Source organism: Balaenoptera acutorostrata, chromosome 2 (genome assembly GCF_949987535.1).
Source record: "Balaenoptera acutorostrata chromosome 2, mBalAcu1.1, whole genome shotgun sequence".
Lineage (NCBI taxonomy): Eukaryota > Metazoa > Chordata > Mammalia > Artiodactyla > Balaenopteridae > Balaenoptera > Balaenoptera acutorostrata.
In genome coordinates this window covers 3,747,503-3,766,241 of record NC_080065.1, presented here as the reverse complement: position 1 = coordinate 3,766,241, position 18,739 = coordinate 3,747,503, and the positions used below count along the sequence as shown (strand labels likewise).

At 64.1% G+C, this 18,739-nt stretch overlaps 1 protein-coding gene across 7 annotated transcripts in view; it reads left to right on the top strand.

Moving 5' to 3' along the window:
- Positions 1-18,739, top strand: part of SLC12A7 (solute carrier family 12 member 7) — a 67,346-nt gene that overhangs the window by 38,194 nt on the left and 10,413 nt on the right. For 4 of the 7 annotated variants that reach the window (XM_057540503.1, XM_057540502.1, XM_057540501.1 and 1 more), the window contains exons 2-17: positions 920-1,014; positions 1,292-1,414; positions 4,136-4,282; positions 5,547-5,601; positions 6,584-6,714; positions 6,945-7,186; positions 7,808-8,019; positions 8,538-8,705; positions 10,189-10,287; positions 10,866-10,923; positions 11,235-11,409; positions 12,054-12,172; positions 12,408-12,506; positions 12,823-12,942; positions 13,769-13,873; positions 14,319-14,487. In XM_057540503.1, the coding sequence (XP_057396486.1) occupies positions 920-1,014; positions 1,292-1,414; positions 4,136-4,282; positions 5,547-5,601; positions 6,584-6,714; positions 6,945-7,186; positions 7,808-8,019; positions 8,538-8,705; positions 10,189-10,287; positions 10,866-10,923; positions 11,235-11,409; positions 12,054-12,172; positions 12,408-12,506; positions 12,823-12,942; positions 13,769-13,873; positions 14,319-14,487 (2,117 nt within the window). The remainder of the gene's footprint in view (positions 1-919; positions 1,015-1,291; positions 1,415-4,135; positions 4,283-5,546; positions 5,602-6,583; positions 6,715-6,944; positions 7,187-7,807; positions 8,020-8,537; positions 8,706-10,188; positions 10,288-10,865; positions 10,924-11,234; positions 11,410-12,053; positions 12,173-12,407; positions 12,507-12,822; positions 12,943-13,768; positions 13,874-14,318; positions 14,488-18,739) is intronic. The other 3 variants (XM_057540506.1, XM_057540505.1, XM_057540504.1) reach the window with 2 other exon arrangements.

The following is an 18,739-nucleotide window of genomic DNA, read 5'->3' as shown; positions in this document are numbered from 1 at the left end:
GGTTGGCCCAGGGCCCCTGGGGGCCTGAGAAAAGCCAGTTTGGAGCGCCTTTTCCTGGTGTCCTCACTCAGTCCTTCTGATACAGGGTCACATCACCTGTGGAAGGCCTGTGGGTGGGGCTGACGTGCAGGTGGGCCCAGGTAGGGGTGCCGGTGTCTCCGAGCTCATCCCATGTCCCTGCTGGTGGCTTCTGGGATGGCATTGCTCCTGATCCGGTGGGATGGGGCAGGGCTGGGAATCAGAGCGATGCCATCAGGGTTTTTCTCTCTGCTTTGAATTGGGAGCACTTGGTAAGGCTCACGTTTCAGGATCTGGGAGGAGCTCCCAGGGTGAGTCGGGGCTGACCCTTCGCTCCTTTGCGGCCTGGCCACGCCCAGGACCTTGATATACTCTAGCTGGGGACGGCAGGTCAGGGCTTCCTGACAGAAACAGCCGTGGAGACAGCAGGGCCGCGATGGGCCACCTGCCGGCCGTGCGCCTACGTGTGGGCTCCGTGACACTCCCCGTGGGGACTGTTCTCTGAGCTAATGGGGTCACCGGTGAGGCCGCCGTAATCCACCGGGATTGGGGGAATTGGAAACCTGAAGCTGCTGTCGGAACAAGGCAGCGAACCTCAGCGCCACCTGGTACAAGTGCCGGTCCCCACCCCATCCCAGCCGTGGATGGTCACAGGCCAGCCTGTCTGGAGCTGCTGGTCTTGAGCTGTTTGTCCTGCGGGACCCAAAAGGGCCGGGGTGGGACTTGAGGTTCCTGGACCCAGCGCCACCTTTGGCGTTCTCTCCACCTGGTCCCTCGCCCCCCGACAGATAACTTAGAAAAGTCCGAGGCACGCAGAGAAGCGCCTGGGGGGCCCTCCTCCTCCAGCTCCCTCGTGGCCGCCTTTAATCCCTTCCCCATCTGACCGAGCCCTGCCCCACAGGAGATGGAAGCCCCGGGGAGAGCAGCCCGTTCATCGGCAGCGTGGAGGTGGGCGGAGAGGCAGCCTTCGAAAGGAAGAGCATGGCGCTCTTCGAGGCAGGTGACCCCCACCCACTCCCCCCTTCAGAGCGGAGGCGGCGGCGCCCGCGGGAGCAGACCCCAGCCTCCCGGTGCCCTGGGGTCCGGGCAGAGGCCTCGGGGAGCCCCGCGGAGGGGCTGGGGCTGGGCCGTCCGGGGAGCCCCGGGGCCCTGAGCCCTGACCGTTGGCCCGCTGGGCACGTGGAGCGGGAGCCCTGCTGGGAGGTCGGGCTGGTCGGTCTGGGGCGTCTCGGGGTCGGGGGGGTCACTGACTCCACCTCTCGGCCCCAAACAGGAGGAGATGGACAGTAATCCCATGGTGTCCTCGCTGCTCAACAAGCTGGCCAACTACACCAACCTGAGCCAGGGCGCGGCGGAGCACGAGGAGGCCGAGGACAGCCGGCGGCGCCAGGCCAAGGTGCCCCGCGCCAGGGCCTCCCCTCCCCCCCAGATCCCCCGGACCCTCCCCCACCAGGATCCTCCGGACCCTCCCCCCCCGGATCCCCCAGACCCTCCTCCCCGCCCCCCGCTTCGTTTCTCAGTCACGGGACTTGTCCCGCTGCCACCTTCCTGGGAGCCTTGTTTCTGAGGGTTTGTCTCTGGGGGCCTCTCCTAAGATGAGCCCAGCCCTCTGAGGATTCTGTGCAGAGACCTCGGGGAGGGTCTGTAAGCCCAGCCTGTGGAGCTGCGCGCAGCGCCTAGGACAGATCGCAACCCGGGCAGGCAGCTCCTGGCCTCTGTCCCCAGGGGACCCGGGAGCCCGTGCCAGAGGCTGACGCAGGCCACCCGTGACCCTCAGCACAACCGTTGTGCGGCCAGGTGGGCGGGTTTGGCGGGATGACCCGGCCGCCCCACCCCTGAGCATGGCTCCCCGGGGGACGGTGGCAGCGGCCCTTGTTGTCCCTCTGATCAAGGGGCACAGAGATGGGGGGGTCGGTCCCCCAAAAGTGCCTTCTCCAGGGTCTGGACGCCTCTAGTATCTTGGGCCTCGTAACCGGTCAGGTTGACCCTTCGAAGCTGCCTTTTATGGGAGTGCTGGGGGCCCCCTCACGGCCTTTCAGGACGACTCAGGGTCATCTCGCCGCTGCACAGGGACAGGGGCCGGGCCTGAGGCTGGGCCAGGCGGCTGGGGGCCCCGTGCCCGTGAGACTGGAGGGTTTGCTTCTGGTGTTTCACGGTCCGTGAGGCCAAAGGCAGGGGCCGGAGCTGCTCTCAGCTTGTGTTGACCTCCTCATCCTTCTCCACCGTCCTGCGTCTGGGGTCAGGAACCCTCACGCTTTCATCATCCACAAACAGGACACGGGTCCACGGGGGGTGGGCTGCCCCGGACGCTGGCACTCAGGGCCCAGGCGTGACAAGCCAGCCGCCCGGTGCTGTTCAGGCCTCAGGCCGAGTCTGCCCGAGGCTTCCGACCCACCTCCACGCTCCCCGGGCGCCCCCTTGGGTTACTTCCCCGAGTCTCTGCTCTGTGCCAGCCCCATGCCAGCTCTCTCGGTGCGGGCGTTCCTGTGTGTCGACCTTCCATTCTCACGCTGAGAAGCCCCCGGCTTCCTTTGAGGGGGTCCGTCCTTCAGCCCAGCGAGCGGACTGGGCCACGTCTCCCCAGCCTCCACGGGACGCCTCGTTTCAGGCAACCTGGCCCCTTTCACAGGAAATGTTTTCAAAGCAGATCTTTCCAGCTTTTCTTCCTTTTATTCACCTAAGTTTAAGCAGCTTCCCCCATTAAACGTCCTCTTGTCTTTTTAGCCAGGTGTCCCCAAATCCCGACTGTGTCGCCTGACGCTGCTGTCACGCTGGCCGGCGGGCAGGGCGGGCTGGCCCCCGGCCTTGTCCCCGAGCTTTCCTCCGGGCAGGTTTGCTCGGCTGTAGTCTGTCTGGGGTTACGGAAGGCGTTTCTGTCAGGCACCCTCCTGCAGTTACCCCACGGAGGGGCGACCCTCTCCCGGGCCGCCTCTGGTCGGCCGTGCTGCGGGGCCTTCCGGAAGGGGGTGACTCACAGGTGGCATGTCCTCTCTGAACTCTCGCTGGGTCCCCTCCCCTCGCTGGCCACTTCCTCCAGGTGGGTCAAGACACGGCAGATTTCTGTCTGGACTTGGTGCTTCTGCGCCCTTTGTAGCTTAGGGAATGGTGGCCGGTCCCTAACCCTTCCTTCCGGCCTCTCATTTCCCCTCACTTCGTGGTCTCCTGAGGACTTGGACTGCAGTCGCTTCGGACAGAGCCCAGATCAGCTTGCTCCCGTCTTTTCTCTAACTTCCCCCCCTTCCCGCTGTGCCCCTGATGGAGGAGGGGGCCGAGCCCTTCTCTCCCCTCTCTGCCCCGGGGCAGTGACGTGGTTTTGCCCCCACCCACTTACTCCTGGGCAGTGAGGGTGTTGCCAAAATCTTAGCCTCTGTACACCAGTGCTGAATAGAAATACGGAGGCAGAGTTTTGGAGGAAAGAGAAAGAGTCGCTTTATTTCTTTGCCAGGCAAAGAGGGAACACAGTGGGCTAGTGCCTCAGAAACTGTGCCCACCCTGCAGGGGTAGTGAGGAGTCTTATAGCGGTCAAGGAGCAGGGCGTGGCCAGCTCGTGGACAGTTCTCGGATTGGTTGGCATCAAGGTGAAGTTTCAAGCATCATCAGCCTTCTGGTTTCAGCCGGTCTGGGGTCCGTGTGCTTGTGGTCAGCAGGTTCCGTCTGGTGGGTGTCTGCTTCCTGCAGAAACAACTTAGGAAGGTGTGTCAGGCCTTTATCTGTATGTTTCAGGGAACTGGGAGTTCGTGATTTTGCGACGCGGCAGAATTATAGTCTGAATTACTACCAGTTCCCCAGGCCAACAGCTATTCTCTGTTTCTATTGATACATCCTCACGTTTCCCAATCGTTCACTCTTGAGTCAGCATGTTACTTCCAAAGACAAGGACGCAGGGGCTTGCACAGTTTCAGGGGGTCCTGCTCTGGGTTCTGTCCAAGCCCTGGCCCCTCTTCAGCTGTTTTCCGCGTAACTGAAGCTGTGGCCTCTGCTGGGCTTGCTTTGTCTTCCTGCCCCCAGACCTCTTCACAGCGTCTGGGACCCGCGGTGTGGACTCAGCTCCCGGCGGGGGCGGGGGGCCCTGGGGGGGGGCGCTGCCGGCCCTGGAACCTGCTCCGCTCTCTTCCAGAGCCCCCGCATGGGCACCTTCATCGGCGTCTACCTGCCCTGCCTGCAGAACATCCTGGGCGTCATCCTCTTCCTGCGCCTGACGTGGATCGTGGGGGCGGCCGGCGTCCTGGAGTCCTTCCTCATCGTGTCCGTGTGCTGCACCTGCGTGAGTGGGGCGGGGGCGGCTGGACGTCAGGGCTTTCCGGGGTCCCCGGCCCCAAGGGCACCCCTCACCTGCGCTGGTGTGAGCGCAGGTCAGCACCCAGCTGCTGACGGGCCGGGGGGAGTCTCGTGGGCCCACCTCCGCAGAAGCCAGGGGTCAGCGTCCCCTGGCGGCCACCACTCACGGCCATCCCGTCCTGCATTTAGACCAGGTCCCCTGCCCACTGGTGACACGTTCAGCCCTGCATCCGGCTCACCATGCCCTCCTCCACATGGCCTCCGCACCCACATCCCCGTCTGCCTTAGCGGCCCAGGAGCCTTTTCTTGCGACAGCTTGTCGTGCCTGGTTCAGCCCCTCAGTGGCCCTCAGCACCTGCCCCCCTGCCTCCCTCCTCACCTTTCTCCACTGCTGTTACGAGGAGGGTGATTCAGCTGCTCTCACCCCCCCCCCGAGTGCCACCTGCCTGAAAGAATCAAACGATGCAGATGAGCCAGAGTCCCCTCGACCCCAGTCCGCCACCCTGCCTGTCCCTCAGCCGCGTCCCCCGGCCGCCCCGGGCCTCCCCTGTGTCCTCGGCCTTCCCGGTCCTGTGGTGTCGTGCTTAAAGGTCGTGCTTGAAGGTTCTTGCTGTTCTGCATGTGCTGCTTTCACTTAATGAGCCTGGAAATATCTTTGGAGTAATCACCCCGCCCGCCCCCCCCCCCCCACAATAAAAACCGATGAAAAGCAGGATACAGAGCAGGGCCTTCGTTAAGCTAGAAATGTCCCTGGCAGGAAGCAGTCAGGTGGTCACCGAGGCTGCACGCTTGCCGGGGGCTGTTTCTTCCCGTCCTCGGGTTGTGAAGTCCTTGGTTGCTCCCCAACCCACAGGTGTGGCCGCTTTCCTGAGCAGCGGGTGAGGAGGCCCGCCCTGGACAGGCTCTGGCAGTCCTCCAGCCCCGTGGGGTGTGTGGCCCGGGGAGCACCTAGGTGGGGGCCTACAGGGGGTCCCCCTGCATCCCATCAGGAAGTGGGCGCCCACTGGAAGCAGGAGGCGGTCCTGAGTCGGGTGTTTCCTGGGGGGCTCACAGGAGCTCAGCTTTGGGGGTTAAGTGGGAGAGAGCAGGGCTGTGGTCCTGAGCGTTCTGGCGCCCGGTTACTCAGCAGCCCTCTGAGGTCAGGAGCTGGGAGTCGGCAGGCGGGCGCTGCCCCAGGCCTGGTGCTGACCGCCTCCCGGGGTGGCTCTTGCAAATGCTCTTTCTTCTAAAAGGCCCCCGTCTTTCTGCAGACGATGCTGACCGCAATCTCCATGAGTGCGATCGCGACCAATGGCGTGGTCCCAGGTAAGGGTGCCGCGGGGAGCTGGGAATGGCGGGGAGTGACCAGCGGGCTCTGCTGTGGACGGTGGTGCACGTGCCACTTCGTGTGACGTTCACCCTTCACCCCGGGCGGCCTCAGGGGCGGCAGAAGGCGGGTCCAGTGCGGACACGCCCTCACCTGCCTGCAGGATGGATCCCCACACCTGGAGGGGCGGACATCCCCGTGGCGTGGCCAGGCCCTTCCCTTCCAGAGGCCCCGTCGGCAGTGACCCTGCCACTGGGCAGCGGAACTCGTGCGGCTCCCGGCCCCCACCTGCACGTGACCCTTCCCCCGGCGCGCCCCCCCCCACCGAGGGCACAGTGGGGCTTTTCTAAGGCCAGGGTGGGGTGCCCCCCTGCGGCTCGTCCCCCAGAACCTGCCCGTGCACTTGGGATCCCTGAGAAATTGGGGTTCTTCTCGGGGAATCTATGTAAATGCCTCCAGGGATTTTCTTGTCACATCTACGCTGTCCACTGCTTGCTCTTCAGGAGGGGGCTGCACCCTGAGATGTCCTCCAGGTGCCCAGTGTCACGCATGGTCCCTGGTCAGTGTCCCAGTGGGGTCTCAGTCGACCGACAGGACAACCAGGGACGGGCTGGCGAGGCTGTGGGTGTCACTGTATCTGTAGGTGTGACACACGAAGGATGACTAAAGAGCCCTTGGTTTTTTAAACCTTCTTGGACGAAAGTTGAGTCGAGGTTTCGGGTGTGATGTCAGCCGCAGACTTTCTACGGGCACGGCCGTCGGGGTCCAGGCCCCTGACTGTGGCTCGACCTCGACCTCATTTAGTCACGGCTTCCAAAGACAGCCGCCAGCGGGGGGAGGGTGCCTGCGGACGCAGGCGCGTGTCTCACCCTTGCGGCCAGGCTCCCCGTTGCGTGGATGAGCCCGTCTGCCCCGGAAGGTCTGTGTTCACGGCCAGCGGCAGGTCCGTAACCCGCTGCCTCCCATCTGGCGTATTTGCAGCGGGCGGTTCCTACTACATGATATCGCGGTCTCTGGGGCCGGAGTTCGGGGGGGCCGTGGGCCTCTGCTTCTACCTGGGCACCACGTTCGCGGGGGCCATGTACATTTTGGGGACCATTGAGATTTTTTTGGTAAGTGCTGTCTCGGGCGGGTTCCCTTGTCCAGGCCGCAGACGTGCGGCCTGAGGGTCTGTCCCAGGGGCGTCTGCTGGTGTGGAGGCTCACGGGGGAAGGGGGGCCCAGCGCCGAGCCCCCCAGAGAGGGCCCTTTGGGAGGCGCAGAGGCGCGCCTGGCCCCGCGCTCTCATGTGGTCGTCTTGGGGAGGGGCAGGTGGCCCTTCTTGACCTCGCCTTGCCCTGCAGACCTACATCTCCCCCAGCGCGGCCATCGTGCAGGCTGCGGGGGCGGGCGGCGAGGCCACGGCCCTGCTGCACAACATGCGCATATACGGGACCTGCACGCTGGCCCTCATGGTCATGGTGGTCTTCGTGGGCGTCAAGTACGTCAACAAGCTGGCCCTGGTGTTCCTGGCCTGCGTTGTGCTGTCCATCCTTGCCATCTACGCCGGCGTCATCAAGACCGCCTTCGACCCACCTGACATCCCGTGAGTCCTCCACCAGCCTCCGGGCCGGCTTCCTGGCCCAGTCTGCGGCTCGGGCCTTAACCACTGACCACGTTGGCCGGGCTGGGGATGGCGCGCTGTGTCCGCAGACGTCCCCACTCTGGCCGGGTCGAGGGTGAGCGGGTCGCGGTGCTCTCGTGGCCGTGCTGCCTGCAAGGACAGGACGGGCCTGGTGACATCCAGCAGCGCCGAGCTCCTCCCGGCTGTGGCCCTGTCCTCACGGAAGCCCCTGAGCAGGGTCTTCTCTTGTCCCCTTTCGGGTGAGGGTCGCGGAAAGGGGTAGCCCCAGGTCACAGAGCGAGCGCGCGAGCCCCCGTGCGGCCCCACCGGGCTGGGCCAGGAGGAGCCGGGGGGGCGGCCGCTATGCACACGTGGACACGCCACGCGGGCCACTCACTGCGCGTCCGATGCCCCAGAGCGGAGGGCGGCAGGACAGACCGGGGCCCGGTGCTGCCGGAACCCTGCTGCGGGCGGTCCCTCAAGCGAATGCTCTTGTCACCCTGAGTGGAGGGGGTCCGAAGTCCCACACGAGGGACCGGCGAACTCCACTTGGTTACGGAGAAGAGCAGTGGGTGAGGCGTCTCACCACCTGCTCCCGCCCAGGATCTGTCTGCTGGGGAACCGCACGCTGTCCCGACGCAGCTTCGACGTCTGTGCCAAAGTCCACGCTGCCGACAACGGCTCAGCGGCCACCGCGCTCTGGGGCCTCTTCTGCAACGGCTCCACGGCCAGCACCTCCTGCGACCCGTACTTTGCCCAGAACAACGTCACGGAGATCCAGGGCATCCCCGGTGTGGTTAGCGGCGCCCTCCTGGGTGAGCGTCCGGCAGGTCTGCCGGGCCCGGGCCTTCCGAGCTTAGTCCCTTGGGTCCTGTCCTTCTGCCCAGCCTGTGGCCACCTCACCCCATCCCCAGCTGCTGGCCCACTGGGGTCCCTCTGGGCTGATTCTCCCCAGAGCCGTAGACGCCAGGTGAATTGTGCAGGCAGCAGGTCAGGGCTTCAAAGTTGGTCCTTTACCTTTAGAATTGCAAAGCGGCAGGCACGGGGGTTAGGATGTTGGTAAGGGAAGTGATTAATGGGTGGGGGTCCCTCAGGCAGCTCGTCAGGGGTAGATTGTTGTACAAGGTAAGTTTTTTCATCAAACTTGACTTAAGGACCAAAACCTTTCAGTCAGAGATTAGGAGAGAATAGTTTTCTTAGAGGTCAACTTCTCCTAGTCAGTCGTCCGTCCTTGTCCTGGTGTGAAGTTGGAGTCTGGGGTGGGGATGGTCACCCGATGGCGGAGCCCTGATGGCAGGTGTGGAGTCTCATGGCCCGCCTGTTCCCCCCACAGATAACCTGTGGAATGCGTACGCAGACAAGGGGGTGTTTGTGGAGAAGAAGGGCGTGCCCTCGGTGCCCGTGCCCGAGGAGAGCAGAGCCGGCGGGCTGCCCTACGTGCTCACTGACATCATGACCTACTTCACCATGCTGGTCGGCATCTACTTCCCCTCCGTGACCGGTGAGGCCTCGGCGCTCCCCGCGGGTCCGGGCCCCCTCAGCTCTAACACGCCCACCCCCGCCCCCTCTTTCTTCTCATTTTGGCTCAGAGATGAGCTTAAGGGTCTCCATTCCCCGTATGTCTGAGCGGGGAGCTCAGGAGCTTTTGGCGTCAAGGAGCTTGTCCGTGTTCTTGTGAGAGGCCCAGGTTATTCGGAGTGGCCCTGCGACCTTGGCCCTTAGCAGTGGACCCGAGGGCCGTCAGAGGCCGGGAACTGCAGCGTCCGTGTCCTTACGAGAGAGTCTGCTGACCTCCCGCAGGGCCCTGGTGCACAGTCCCCCACAGGTGCACACGCACACGCTGGTCCGCACGCTCACACACGCACCCGTGGGCGCACACCTGCTCCTGGGTGCCCCTCAGCCTGGCCCAGCACAGTGGAGCCCCGGCCCCCCCGGCTGGCGCTGGCCGACCGAGGGGCCCAGGGCCATCCTCGCGCCTGTCCTTCCTGCTCCTGGCCCCCACTCAGGCCTGTCCACACGCTCCGGGAGACTGGCCTCCCAGGGGCTGCTCGTCCCGCTCCGAATTTCACCTCCGCCTTCCCCGAGGCCCGGAGCTGGGGGAGGTAGCCTCCCCGCGAAGGTGGGGTCACGGTGCCACTTGGACGGGCGTGGGGGGGTGTGGATCCGGCCCCTGGGAGTTCTTTCTCCTGTACTCCTGTCCCCCCGCTGTCAGTGATCAGGGCGGGGAGACCTCCTCTGTGGACGTGGGTCTTTCCACGCCCCGTGGCATGCCCATGGGCTCTGCTGGCGTGTCAGGCCACGCCTGAGGTAGGGTCACAGGTGTCGAACGAACCTGCCACCACCTGGATTTTCTTTGATCCCAGTAGGAATCACTTACACTTTATGTGGCAAATGGAGTGACCGGTGCGGGGTGGGGGGCGGCGGCGGAGGCGGTGGCCAGTCACCGCGTGGGAAGGAGGAGGGCTCAGGCCAGCGGGGTGTCTGCTGAGGCTGAGCTACGCTCTGACCCAGGCCTGGCCCCGGAAGTGAGTCAGCATTTGACTTCACTCTCCAGGGAGTTTCTCACTCCCGGCCACGGGGATCAACCAAGATCACAGTGGGGATGAGGTCGGAGCGGATGCACACGGAGGCCAGGTCTGGTTTTGACGTCCGTGGCGGGTGTCTGGGATGAGCCGTGCCCTCGTCTCCACCGTGACTTCGTTCACAGCTGGGCTGGCTGTCCCCATGGAGAGCGTGGGGGACATTTGGGCACCTGCCCACGTGTCCTGCAACAGCCTACCCAAGATGTGACGAGAGGTCCAGCCTGGCTCTGTGAGGCCCGACGTGCAGGCTGGGGGTCTCTCCTTTGCGTCGTGAGGAAGTCCCAGGCCCGTTCTGACTCTGCCCCAGATGGGCCAGGGTGGGCGGGCAGGTGGGCAGGTGGGTGGCATCTCCTAGGTGCCATCAGTCCCTGTGACCCGTCAGTTCTCCCTCCATCTCCGTAGGCATCATGGCGGGCTCTAACCGGTCCGGGGACCTCAAGGACGCCCAGAAGTCCATCCCCACTGGAACCATTCTGGCCATCGTGACCACGTCTTTCATTTGTATCCTTGGGGGGGTCGAACGTGGGGGCCAGGTGCTGAGGGCGGGGCGGCTCTGTGCCCTTCTGCACTCACTGCCGGGCCCTCTGTGCCTCCGGGCGGGCCTCCCTGCCTTGGGCAGTTCTGGCCACACATCCGTTCTCAGAGGGGGCTGGGCTGGCGTTGACCTGACTTAGGAAAATAAACACAGACTCCTGGACGCCAGCCTAGGTTGGTGGTAGAACGTGGCTTTGTCCGAGAACAACCGCGTGTAGTAAGCGCACTGTGATGTGTGACGTGTGACGTGTTACTAACGTGTAGCCACGTGTGTGATCATGTCACGGTCTTGTCAGGTGGGCTCACTGGCTTTGCGGTGCCAGTGGAGCCTTTCTCACTGAGCTCATCCCTTTCCAGCCGGCGAGGTCTCCAGCCCGGTACCTGCGGTGGTCACCCTGCAGGCCAGGCCCATCGTGACTGACCTGAGGTCCGCATAGCAAGGAAACGGCACGGGGCCCAGGGCGGGGTGGGCAGGGTGTGGGGTCGGTCCAGGGCTGGCTTCAGCTACTGCATCATGCCCACCGTGTCCTTGACCCAAGCCGCAGACCTTTCCTGCATTGTGCTTTTTGGGGCTTGCATCGAAGGCGTGATCTTACGAGATAAGTACGTTTCATTTATGGCTTCTGGGAACTTCTGGGGCCAGGGCTGGTTTTCTCGAAGGTGATTTTAGCTTTGAGATTGAGAATCCCAGGATTTCTAGCTTTGTGTGTAGCAGGTGGCCCTGTGGCCCGCGTGTTGGAGTCTGACCTGTGCATCTGTCTCCTACTCAAGCCTGGAGCTGGGGTCCCGCACAGTGACCTCAGACCCTGGTAGAGCTGGGCTGCAGGGGCTCCCGGGAGAGGCCGTTCCCCCTCAGCAGGTGGGAGAAGCTTTCTGTCCTTCCGCCCGTGTCTGAAAGCTCGCCGCCCCTCCAGGTTCGGGGAGGCCCTGCAGGGGAATCTCGTCATTGGCATGCTGGCCTGGCCGTCCCCCTGGGTCATCGTCATTGGCTCCTTCTTCTCCACCTGTGGGGCTGGCCTGCAGAGCCTGACGGGGGCCCCACGCCTGCTGCAGGCCATCGCCCGGGACGGCATCGTCCCTTTCCTTCAGGTGAGCCCGCTCCTGCGAGCAGGGAATCCCCCGGAAGGAGCGCGGCAGGAGGGGCCAGAGATCCTGCCCCGGAGCGTGGCCTTTACGGTTGAAGACGGTGGGACCCACCTCAGTCCCCGCCTCCAGACTGGCAGCCCACCCCGAGGCCTGCATTTCTTGTCCTGCCCTGTGTCTGCCACGTGTCCCGAATTTCCCTTCTCAGGACTAGCGCGCGGGAGGAAGGCTGGTGGGAAAGCCTCCTCCCGAGCCCTGCCCTCCCGCAGGGCTGTGCTCGAGGACCCAGGGCCTGCAGCAGGGCCCTCACAGAACTCTCCCAGCGGGCGTGTGCCGTGGGGAGAGCCCCGTCCAGTGCTCGAGGGTCTCGCCCCCTGGCCTGCGCTCGATGAGGGCGTCTGGGGTCTGACGGTACCTGGGCCGCCGTCTGCCCTCTGGGTGTCGGGTTTGCTTCCTGGACGTGGCTGGGTGAGGTCCAGGCCACGCCGTGAAAAGTCCATTTCTGCTTCTGCCGCAACTCTGAGACCTCTTTTGGGTTGGACCCGACTAGCTCGGCTTCTCGCCCGAACATGAGCTTTTTTTCCTGCGTCCTCCCCCCCGCCGCGGCCACCCCCCCGCAGCCCCCAGCCCACCTGCCTTTCTCCTGGCAGGTGTTTGGCCACGGGAAGGCCAACGGGGAGCCCACATGGGCCCTGCTGCTCACGGCCGTCATCTGCGAGACTGGCATCCTCATCGCCTCTCTGGACGGTGTGGCCCCCATCCTCTCCATGTGAGTGCCGCTGGCCCCCTTGGCAGTCACCCTGGGGATGTGAGGCCCCTGCTCAGGGGACGGCAGACGGGAGGGCGTAGGGCAGAGCAGGGGACCAGGCGGTGGATGACGGGGCAGGCGGACCCCACAGGAGGGGACCGCGATGTGGGCAAGGGGGCTCCCGGGGGAGGTGGCGGCAGCTCAGGCAGCTCTGCGGGACCTGGCCCGCCCCTCACGCCGCTGTTCGTGTCCCCAGGTTTTTCCTCATGTGCTACATGTTCGTGAACCTGGCCTGCGCCCTGCAGACCCTGTTGCGCACGCCCAACTGGCGCCCGCGCTTCAAGTATTACCACTGGTGAGCGGCCATGGGGAGCCCGGTCCCCTCCCTTCTCTGGGGCACGCGGTGCGTCTTGGGGGCCAGCTGCCACCTGGGTCCCTGGCTGTCCTTCGTGGGGCCAGCCCGGTCTCCGAGCCGGGTCTCTTGTGGGCGCCTCGGGGCCGTTTCAGCCCTTGGGATGGTCCGGGTGCAGGAGCCGGCCACGGCATCCTTGCTGTGCTCCGGATGAAACCAAAGCAAGGGTTTCTGCTGGGCTCCAAGGCAGCTGCTCAGGTGCCGGTCTGGGGGTCCGGGCGGTGAGGTGTGGGCCCCCTCTGAGCTGCCTGTCCCCCAGGACCCTCTCCTTCCTGGGCATGAGCCTGTGCTTCGCCCTGATGTTCATCTGCTCCTGGTACTACGCCCTTTGCGCCATGCTCATTGCCGGCTGCATCTACAAGTACATCGAGTACCGTGGGTGAGCTGCCGCTGGCCCCTCTCCCGGGCTGGGTGCTCAGGGACCTCTAGCAGCCGAGGGGTCAAAGCCCATCCTTCCTGCTGGGGGCTGCATGGGTTTCTGCCTGTGAGCTCCTAACAGGTGGATAACCACGTTTGCTCTTTCTAATTGATTGCACGTTTGTTACGATGTTTCATTAGGTTTATCTATGTGTATCTATGTGTAAGTATACTGTACTTTTTTAGCAGTGCTGTTTGTAAACTTTGAAATATATTTAACGATAGCACTGATGTGCAGTGGATTTTCAGAAATAGACATTTCTGAAAGGTACACTGTAAAAAACCGAAACGGTGGGCAGGTTAAGTGCATCTCAGAGCCCCTGGTCCATCACTGGGGCATTTCCCCTGGACGCCCTGGCCCCCTCCAGGGGGTGAGGCCCTGGGGAGGTGGGACCTAGGGGGGCTTCTCAGGGCACGGGGGGTGGGAGGGCCTCCAGGGACACTGCCTGAAGTCCTCTCCCAGCTCTTCCAGGGTGGCTTGGAAGGAGGGTCTGGGGGCCGTGACCGCTCCTGCTGGGGAGCCGGGCCACGGCCTGAGTCAGAGATCCCTCCCCGCGCCCTCTCCTTCCTCTGCCCCATCGATGGCCCCGACTCTGAGATCCTACGTGGGTGCCAGTGCCGCCTCCACCCTCCCCGTCCCACCAGGTGCCCCTCGCCATGTCCTGCTGCTTCCTACTCCCGCCCGTTCTCGGAAGCCCCCTTCTCTGTCACAGAAGCGCTGAGAGGCCCTGAGTGGCCACCTGGGTGCGCTGTGGGCGGGGCCTCACCACTGCCCCCCTGCCCCGCAGGGCCGAGAAGGAGTGGGGCGACGGCATCCGGGGGCTGTCGCTGAACGCCGCCCGCTACGCCCTGCTGCACGTGGAACATGGCCCCCTCCACACCAAGAACTGGAGGTGAGTGTTCTCATGCCCTCTGACCCCACGGATGCCCGTTCCTAAAAGCAGGCTGCAGAGAGAAGACGGTACCCACCCACCCCCGTCAGGAGACGGTTGTCAAGGAAGCTTTTAGCACCTTTGTCCCTGTACGTCAGCCTGGGCTGGTCAGCTCGGGTCCGATCGCCCGGTGGAGATGCATCGGGGGTGGAGGGGGAGGAGGGAGGCGAGCTGACCCATTCGGGGGGCCTGCCGTGGCTGGAGGGCGTTTGACAGTCTTCCCGCCTCTGGGAGGAGGGTGGGGAGGCTGGCCCTGCAGAACCCGGGTTTTGTCTGTGCCGAGAGCCCGCTGCCCAGCGGGGAGCCTGGGGTGCGTGGCCCGGGAGGGGTCTCACCCAGCTCGCCTGCGGGGAGGGTGGTGGCGAGTCGCCATGGTAACAGCTCCCGGCCCCCGCGCCCCCGGCAGGCCGCAGGTGCTGGTGATGCTGAACCTGGACGCGGAACAGCACGTGAAGCACCCCCGCCTGCTGTCCTTCACCTCGCAGCTCAAGGCCGGCAAGGGCCTGACCATCGTGGGCTCCGTGCTAGAGGGGACCTTCCTGGACAAGCACATGGAGGCCCGGCGGGCCGAGGAGGTGGGCCAGGTGCCAGGGAGGGGGTGAAGGGGCCGCGCCGGGTTCGAGCCGTTGGGTTTCCACCTGTGCGCCCGACCGCCGTCCTGTGTGTCGTGCTGCGTCCTGTCTCCAACTGGACGGCAGGTTTTGAGTTTGAAACGAGCAGGAGGGAGACCCGCAGAGGAGAGTCTGGCGTGCGCGGCCCCAAGACCACAGACGGCGGTGGTGCTCGGGGCCGTCGAGAGCAGCCTCGGGGCAGGCCTCCCGACGGGCGGGCCCGGCGCCCGTGGCGTCTCGTCGGCTCCCACGACGGGGCCTGTGCTGCCGGGTCTGCCCGTCCAGAGGCTCCACGGGCCAGGGGGGGGACGGCGGGTCCAGGGCACCCAGGCCAGGCCTCCGTCATCGTGACTCGGACGCTCAGCTGGTGCTACCGCGACCTCTGACCTCGGTCCGGGGCAGCCCCGATGCCTGAGCTTCAGACCCCGTCTCACGGGCAGTTTCCAGCATACGTAGAAACGATAGATGGTACCACGTGGCCGTCCCAGCGTGGCCCACGTCCTGTCGCCTTGCTTGCCCGCCCCACCCCGGGAGTGTCGACACCGATCCACCACTCACTGTCTTTTCACCCCAGACCCCGCGCGTCTGTCTCTGAAACAGGAGGCGATTCTCACAGCAGCCCCACCACGCCCGTCCACAGGCCGCGTCCAGCCTGCCTGCTCTCCACCCCGGCTGTTGGGCTCGGGCGGCTTCCCGTCTGGCGGGGGCATCTGCGTCTTACTCTCGGGTGGGTCCTTCGTCAGCCGTCCCCACGTCTGGGTTGGCGGCTGTGCCCGGGCGTCCGGGTCAGCCCTGCTGTCCAGGTGTCTGTAAACCGGGCTGCGCCCAGAGTTCTCCGGAGCACGCGGGGGAGGCACGGCCGCTTGGAGGGGGTCGTGGCCTGTGTAGCCCGAGGCATCGACACCCGCTTCCTTGGTTGGCTGGACAGCCGGCCCCCGGGGACCCGCCCTGGCAGCCAGCGGCTCTGGTGCAGCTTGTTCAGGGGACTTGCTGTGTCCTCTTCCTCATCTCTCCAGAGGCACCGGCCGTTTTCTCAGCATCGTCGTGACCCAGGGGTTTCACGGGGTAGTTGTTGGTGTTGGCTGTGGGTGTAGACGCCGAGGTTGTGGCTGCGATCCCAGGTGTAGATGCCGGGGTTGTGGCCGTGATCCTGGCTGTAGATGCTGGGGTCATGGCTGTGACCCTGGGTGTAGATGCCAGGGTTTTGGTTGTGAGCCATGGGTGTAGATGCCAGGGTTGTCTGAGAATTGTATCCTCCCTGTCTGGTATTCCAGTTTCATTCATTCTTGGACTCCTTTTCCCCTGCCCAACCGTTAGGGGGTAGAGTTCCCTGGGTGATCTCACACATCTTCCTTGGTGACCTCGGCCATCTGTGAGCCATGGGTGTAGACACCAGGGTCGTGGCCGTGATCCTGTGTTTAGACACTGGGGTTACGTCTGTGACCCTGGGTGTAGACGCTGGGGTCGTGGCCGTGATGTCGGTGTAGACACCAGGGCCATGGCTGTGACCCCAGGTGTAGACCCTGGGGTTGTGGCTGTGACCCCGGGTGTAGACCCTGGGGTTGTGGCTGTGACCCCGGGTATAGATGCTGGGGTCGTGGCCGTGATCCTGGGTGTAGACCCTGGGGTTGTGGCTGTGACCCCAGGTGTAGACCCTGGGGTTGTGGCTGTGACCCCGGGTATAGATGCTGGGGTCGTGGCCGTGATCCTGGGTGTAGACCCTGGGGTTGTGGCTGTGACCCCGGGTGTAGACCCTGGGGTTGTGGCTGTGACCCTGGCTGTAGACCCTGGGGTTGTGGCTGTGACCCCGGGTATAGACGCCGGGGTCGTGGCCGTGATCCTGGGTGCAGACGTGGTGTGTCCTCCTCGCTGGTGGGGCAGCCTCCTTGTGCTGGTGCCTCGGCCTTCTCGACAGCTCCCTGCGTCGGCGTGAAGAAACTCCAGACCCGTGTCCGAGGGTGGGAAGGTCCCAGCTCTCGTGTGCGACGTTGCGCAGGCGCTGACGGAGCGTCTTCCCTCTCTTACGCTCGCAGGTCCTTCTGTCCTGCCAGCGTCTCTGGGGACGGGCAGGGGGCAGAGCGCGGCTGGGGAGGTGGGCTCCAGCACGGAGCAGGGGTCTAAGGCTCCAGGTCCCTGCCCGAGATAGCACCGACTCGGCGGGATTCACAGCCCTCCTTCCAGACACTAACATCATAACCTGCTACGTGTCCTTTTGGACTTTCTCCTGTTGGTTTTTTTTAAACAGACGATCCTGCAGAAATACCACTTAACACACCTATTTTGCTTTGAACTGTTGCTTTTCCAATCGGCCGGGCGCTTGTTTTGTTTCGGACAGCTGCACAGTGTTTGTTTCGTGGAGGTGCTCTGAGTTTTATTCCGTGCAGTTGCTGTCCTGGGGGTGGAGGTGGCTCCCAGCGCTTTGGTGCCGGGAAGCGTGGTGCAAGCAGCACTTACATGTGTCGCCATCCACGGGGGATTGCTCCTAGGATGGATTCTTGGAGTTAGAGCCTCTCTCCCTGGTGCCCCTGAGGCTCCGAGCCAAGTTCCAGTTCCGGTCTGCCTGGTAGTTTACGTAAAGGCCGGTCCGCGTGGCCGGGGGGGGAGCAGGGCGACCTCAGGCCCCTCTCTGCCGTCTCTTACTGGGAGGGCTGTGTCCCGTTGCTGCCTTGGGAAAAGGAAGGCACAGCTGGGTTTCGCCCCAGATGTCCGGCACGGATGGCGCTCAGAGCCCAGTGTGTTCCCGAGGGGAGGGGCTGGGTGGAGGCGCTCACGGGGTCTCAGAGGGTGCGGACCCCAGGGAGGCTGCGGTCGGGTGCAGCCAGTTTTGCTGTGCAGCCCACAGCATCTCACCCGCTGGAGGGGCGCTGGGCACCCACCCGGCTTTGTAGGTCGAAGACTGGGCAGTGCACTTGGGCCTGCCTCGATTTTTTCAGCGTGTGTCCCGCCCGCGGAAGCAGAGGCCTCGTGAGGGAAGGGCCCTGTTGGTTCCTGCTGGGTTAGGGGGATTGAGCAGCTCACGTCCGACGGTTCAGCAGCTGCGACGTGCTGGCCGGGACGTGGGAAAGGCTGTGCTCCCCTTCCCGGGAGCGTGAACGAGGCTGGTCTTCTGCGGGGCAGGGAAGGGCTCACACGTTGACTTTGGGTCCCACGGGGCGTGGTCCTCAGGGCCCCAGGAGCTGGGTGTGGAGGTTGTGCCCGAGGCCCCGGCGGTACCGCTGGGCTGTCCCTTGAAGTTCCCGCGAGGCCAGGGTAGTGGGGGCCCCGAAACCTCACAAGGCAGCGAAGTGGGCTTCCCGGCAGCGGGACAGAAGAACCACAAAACCCCCTGTGTCTCCTTGAAGCCGTAGCATCAGGTCAGCATTTCCACCAGTGACCTGAGAAGCTGTTGGTCTCAGAGCTGGAATGTGTGGCCCTTAAGCCCCTTGAGTGACTGTCCTGATGGGGCCGAGCCCCTGGCCTCTGGCCTCCAGGAAGCGTGCGTCCAGGGAGCCCTGAACTGCACTACAGCTGCACCAAGGCGGCCCTGGGTCACGTCCAAGCACCTGTTCGGACTCTTCCCTCTGGAGCCAGCAGCCCTTCGACGTGGTGGCTCGAGTCCGGGTGGTCGAGGGGGGACGTGGCCCCAACCCTTCACATGAGGTCCTGGGGCGTCCGCCACAAGCACCGGCAACGGGCTTAGAGCAACCAAGATTCACCCTGTCTCAGCTCTGAGACCAAAAGTCACACGTCGAGGTGCCCCAGGGCCAAGCTCCCTCCTGAGCTCCAGGCGAGGGTCCTTCCTGCCTCGTCCAGCTCCCGGGGCTCCAGGTGTCCCTGGGCTCCTGGCCACATCCCTTCAGTCTCCATCTCTGTCTTTACATGGCTTCTCTGTGTCTGTCTTCTCTCCTGTCCCTGACATTGGATTTGGGGCCACCTGGATAATCCAGGGTGGTTTCACGTCAAGACCCTTAACTTAATTACATCAGCAAAGACTTTTTTCCAATAAGGCCACATTCACAGGTTTTCAGGATTAGGAAGTGGGTGTATCTTTTGGGGGCCACCGTCAGTTAACCCACTGTGGTCTGTCCTCTGGCCCCCAAAATGCACACCTGCCTCATGTGCAAAGTACGTTTATCTCATCACTGCATCCTTCCAAGTCTCAACCCCTTACAATGTCAACTAAGTGCAGAATCTCGTGTGAGTGCCAGCAGCTCAAGGTCCCAAATCTCGTCTTCTA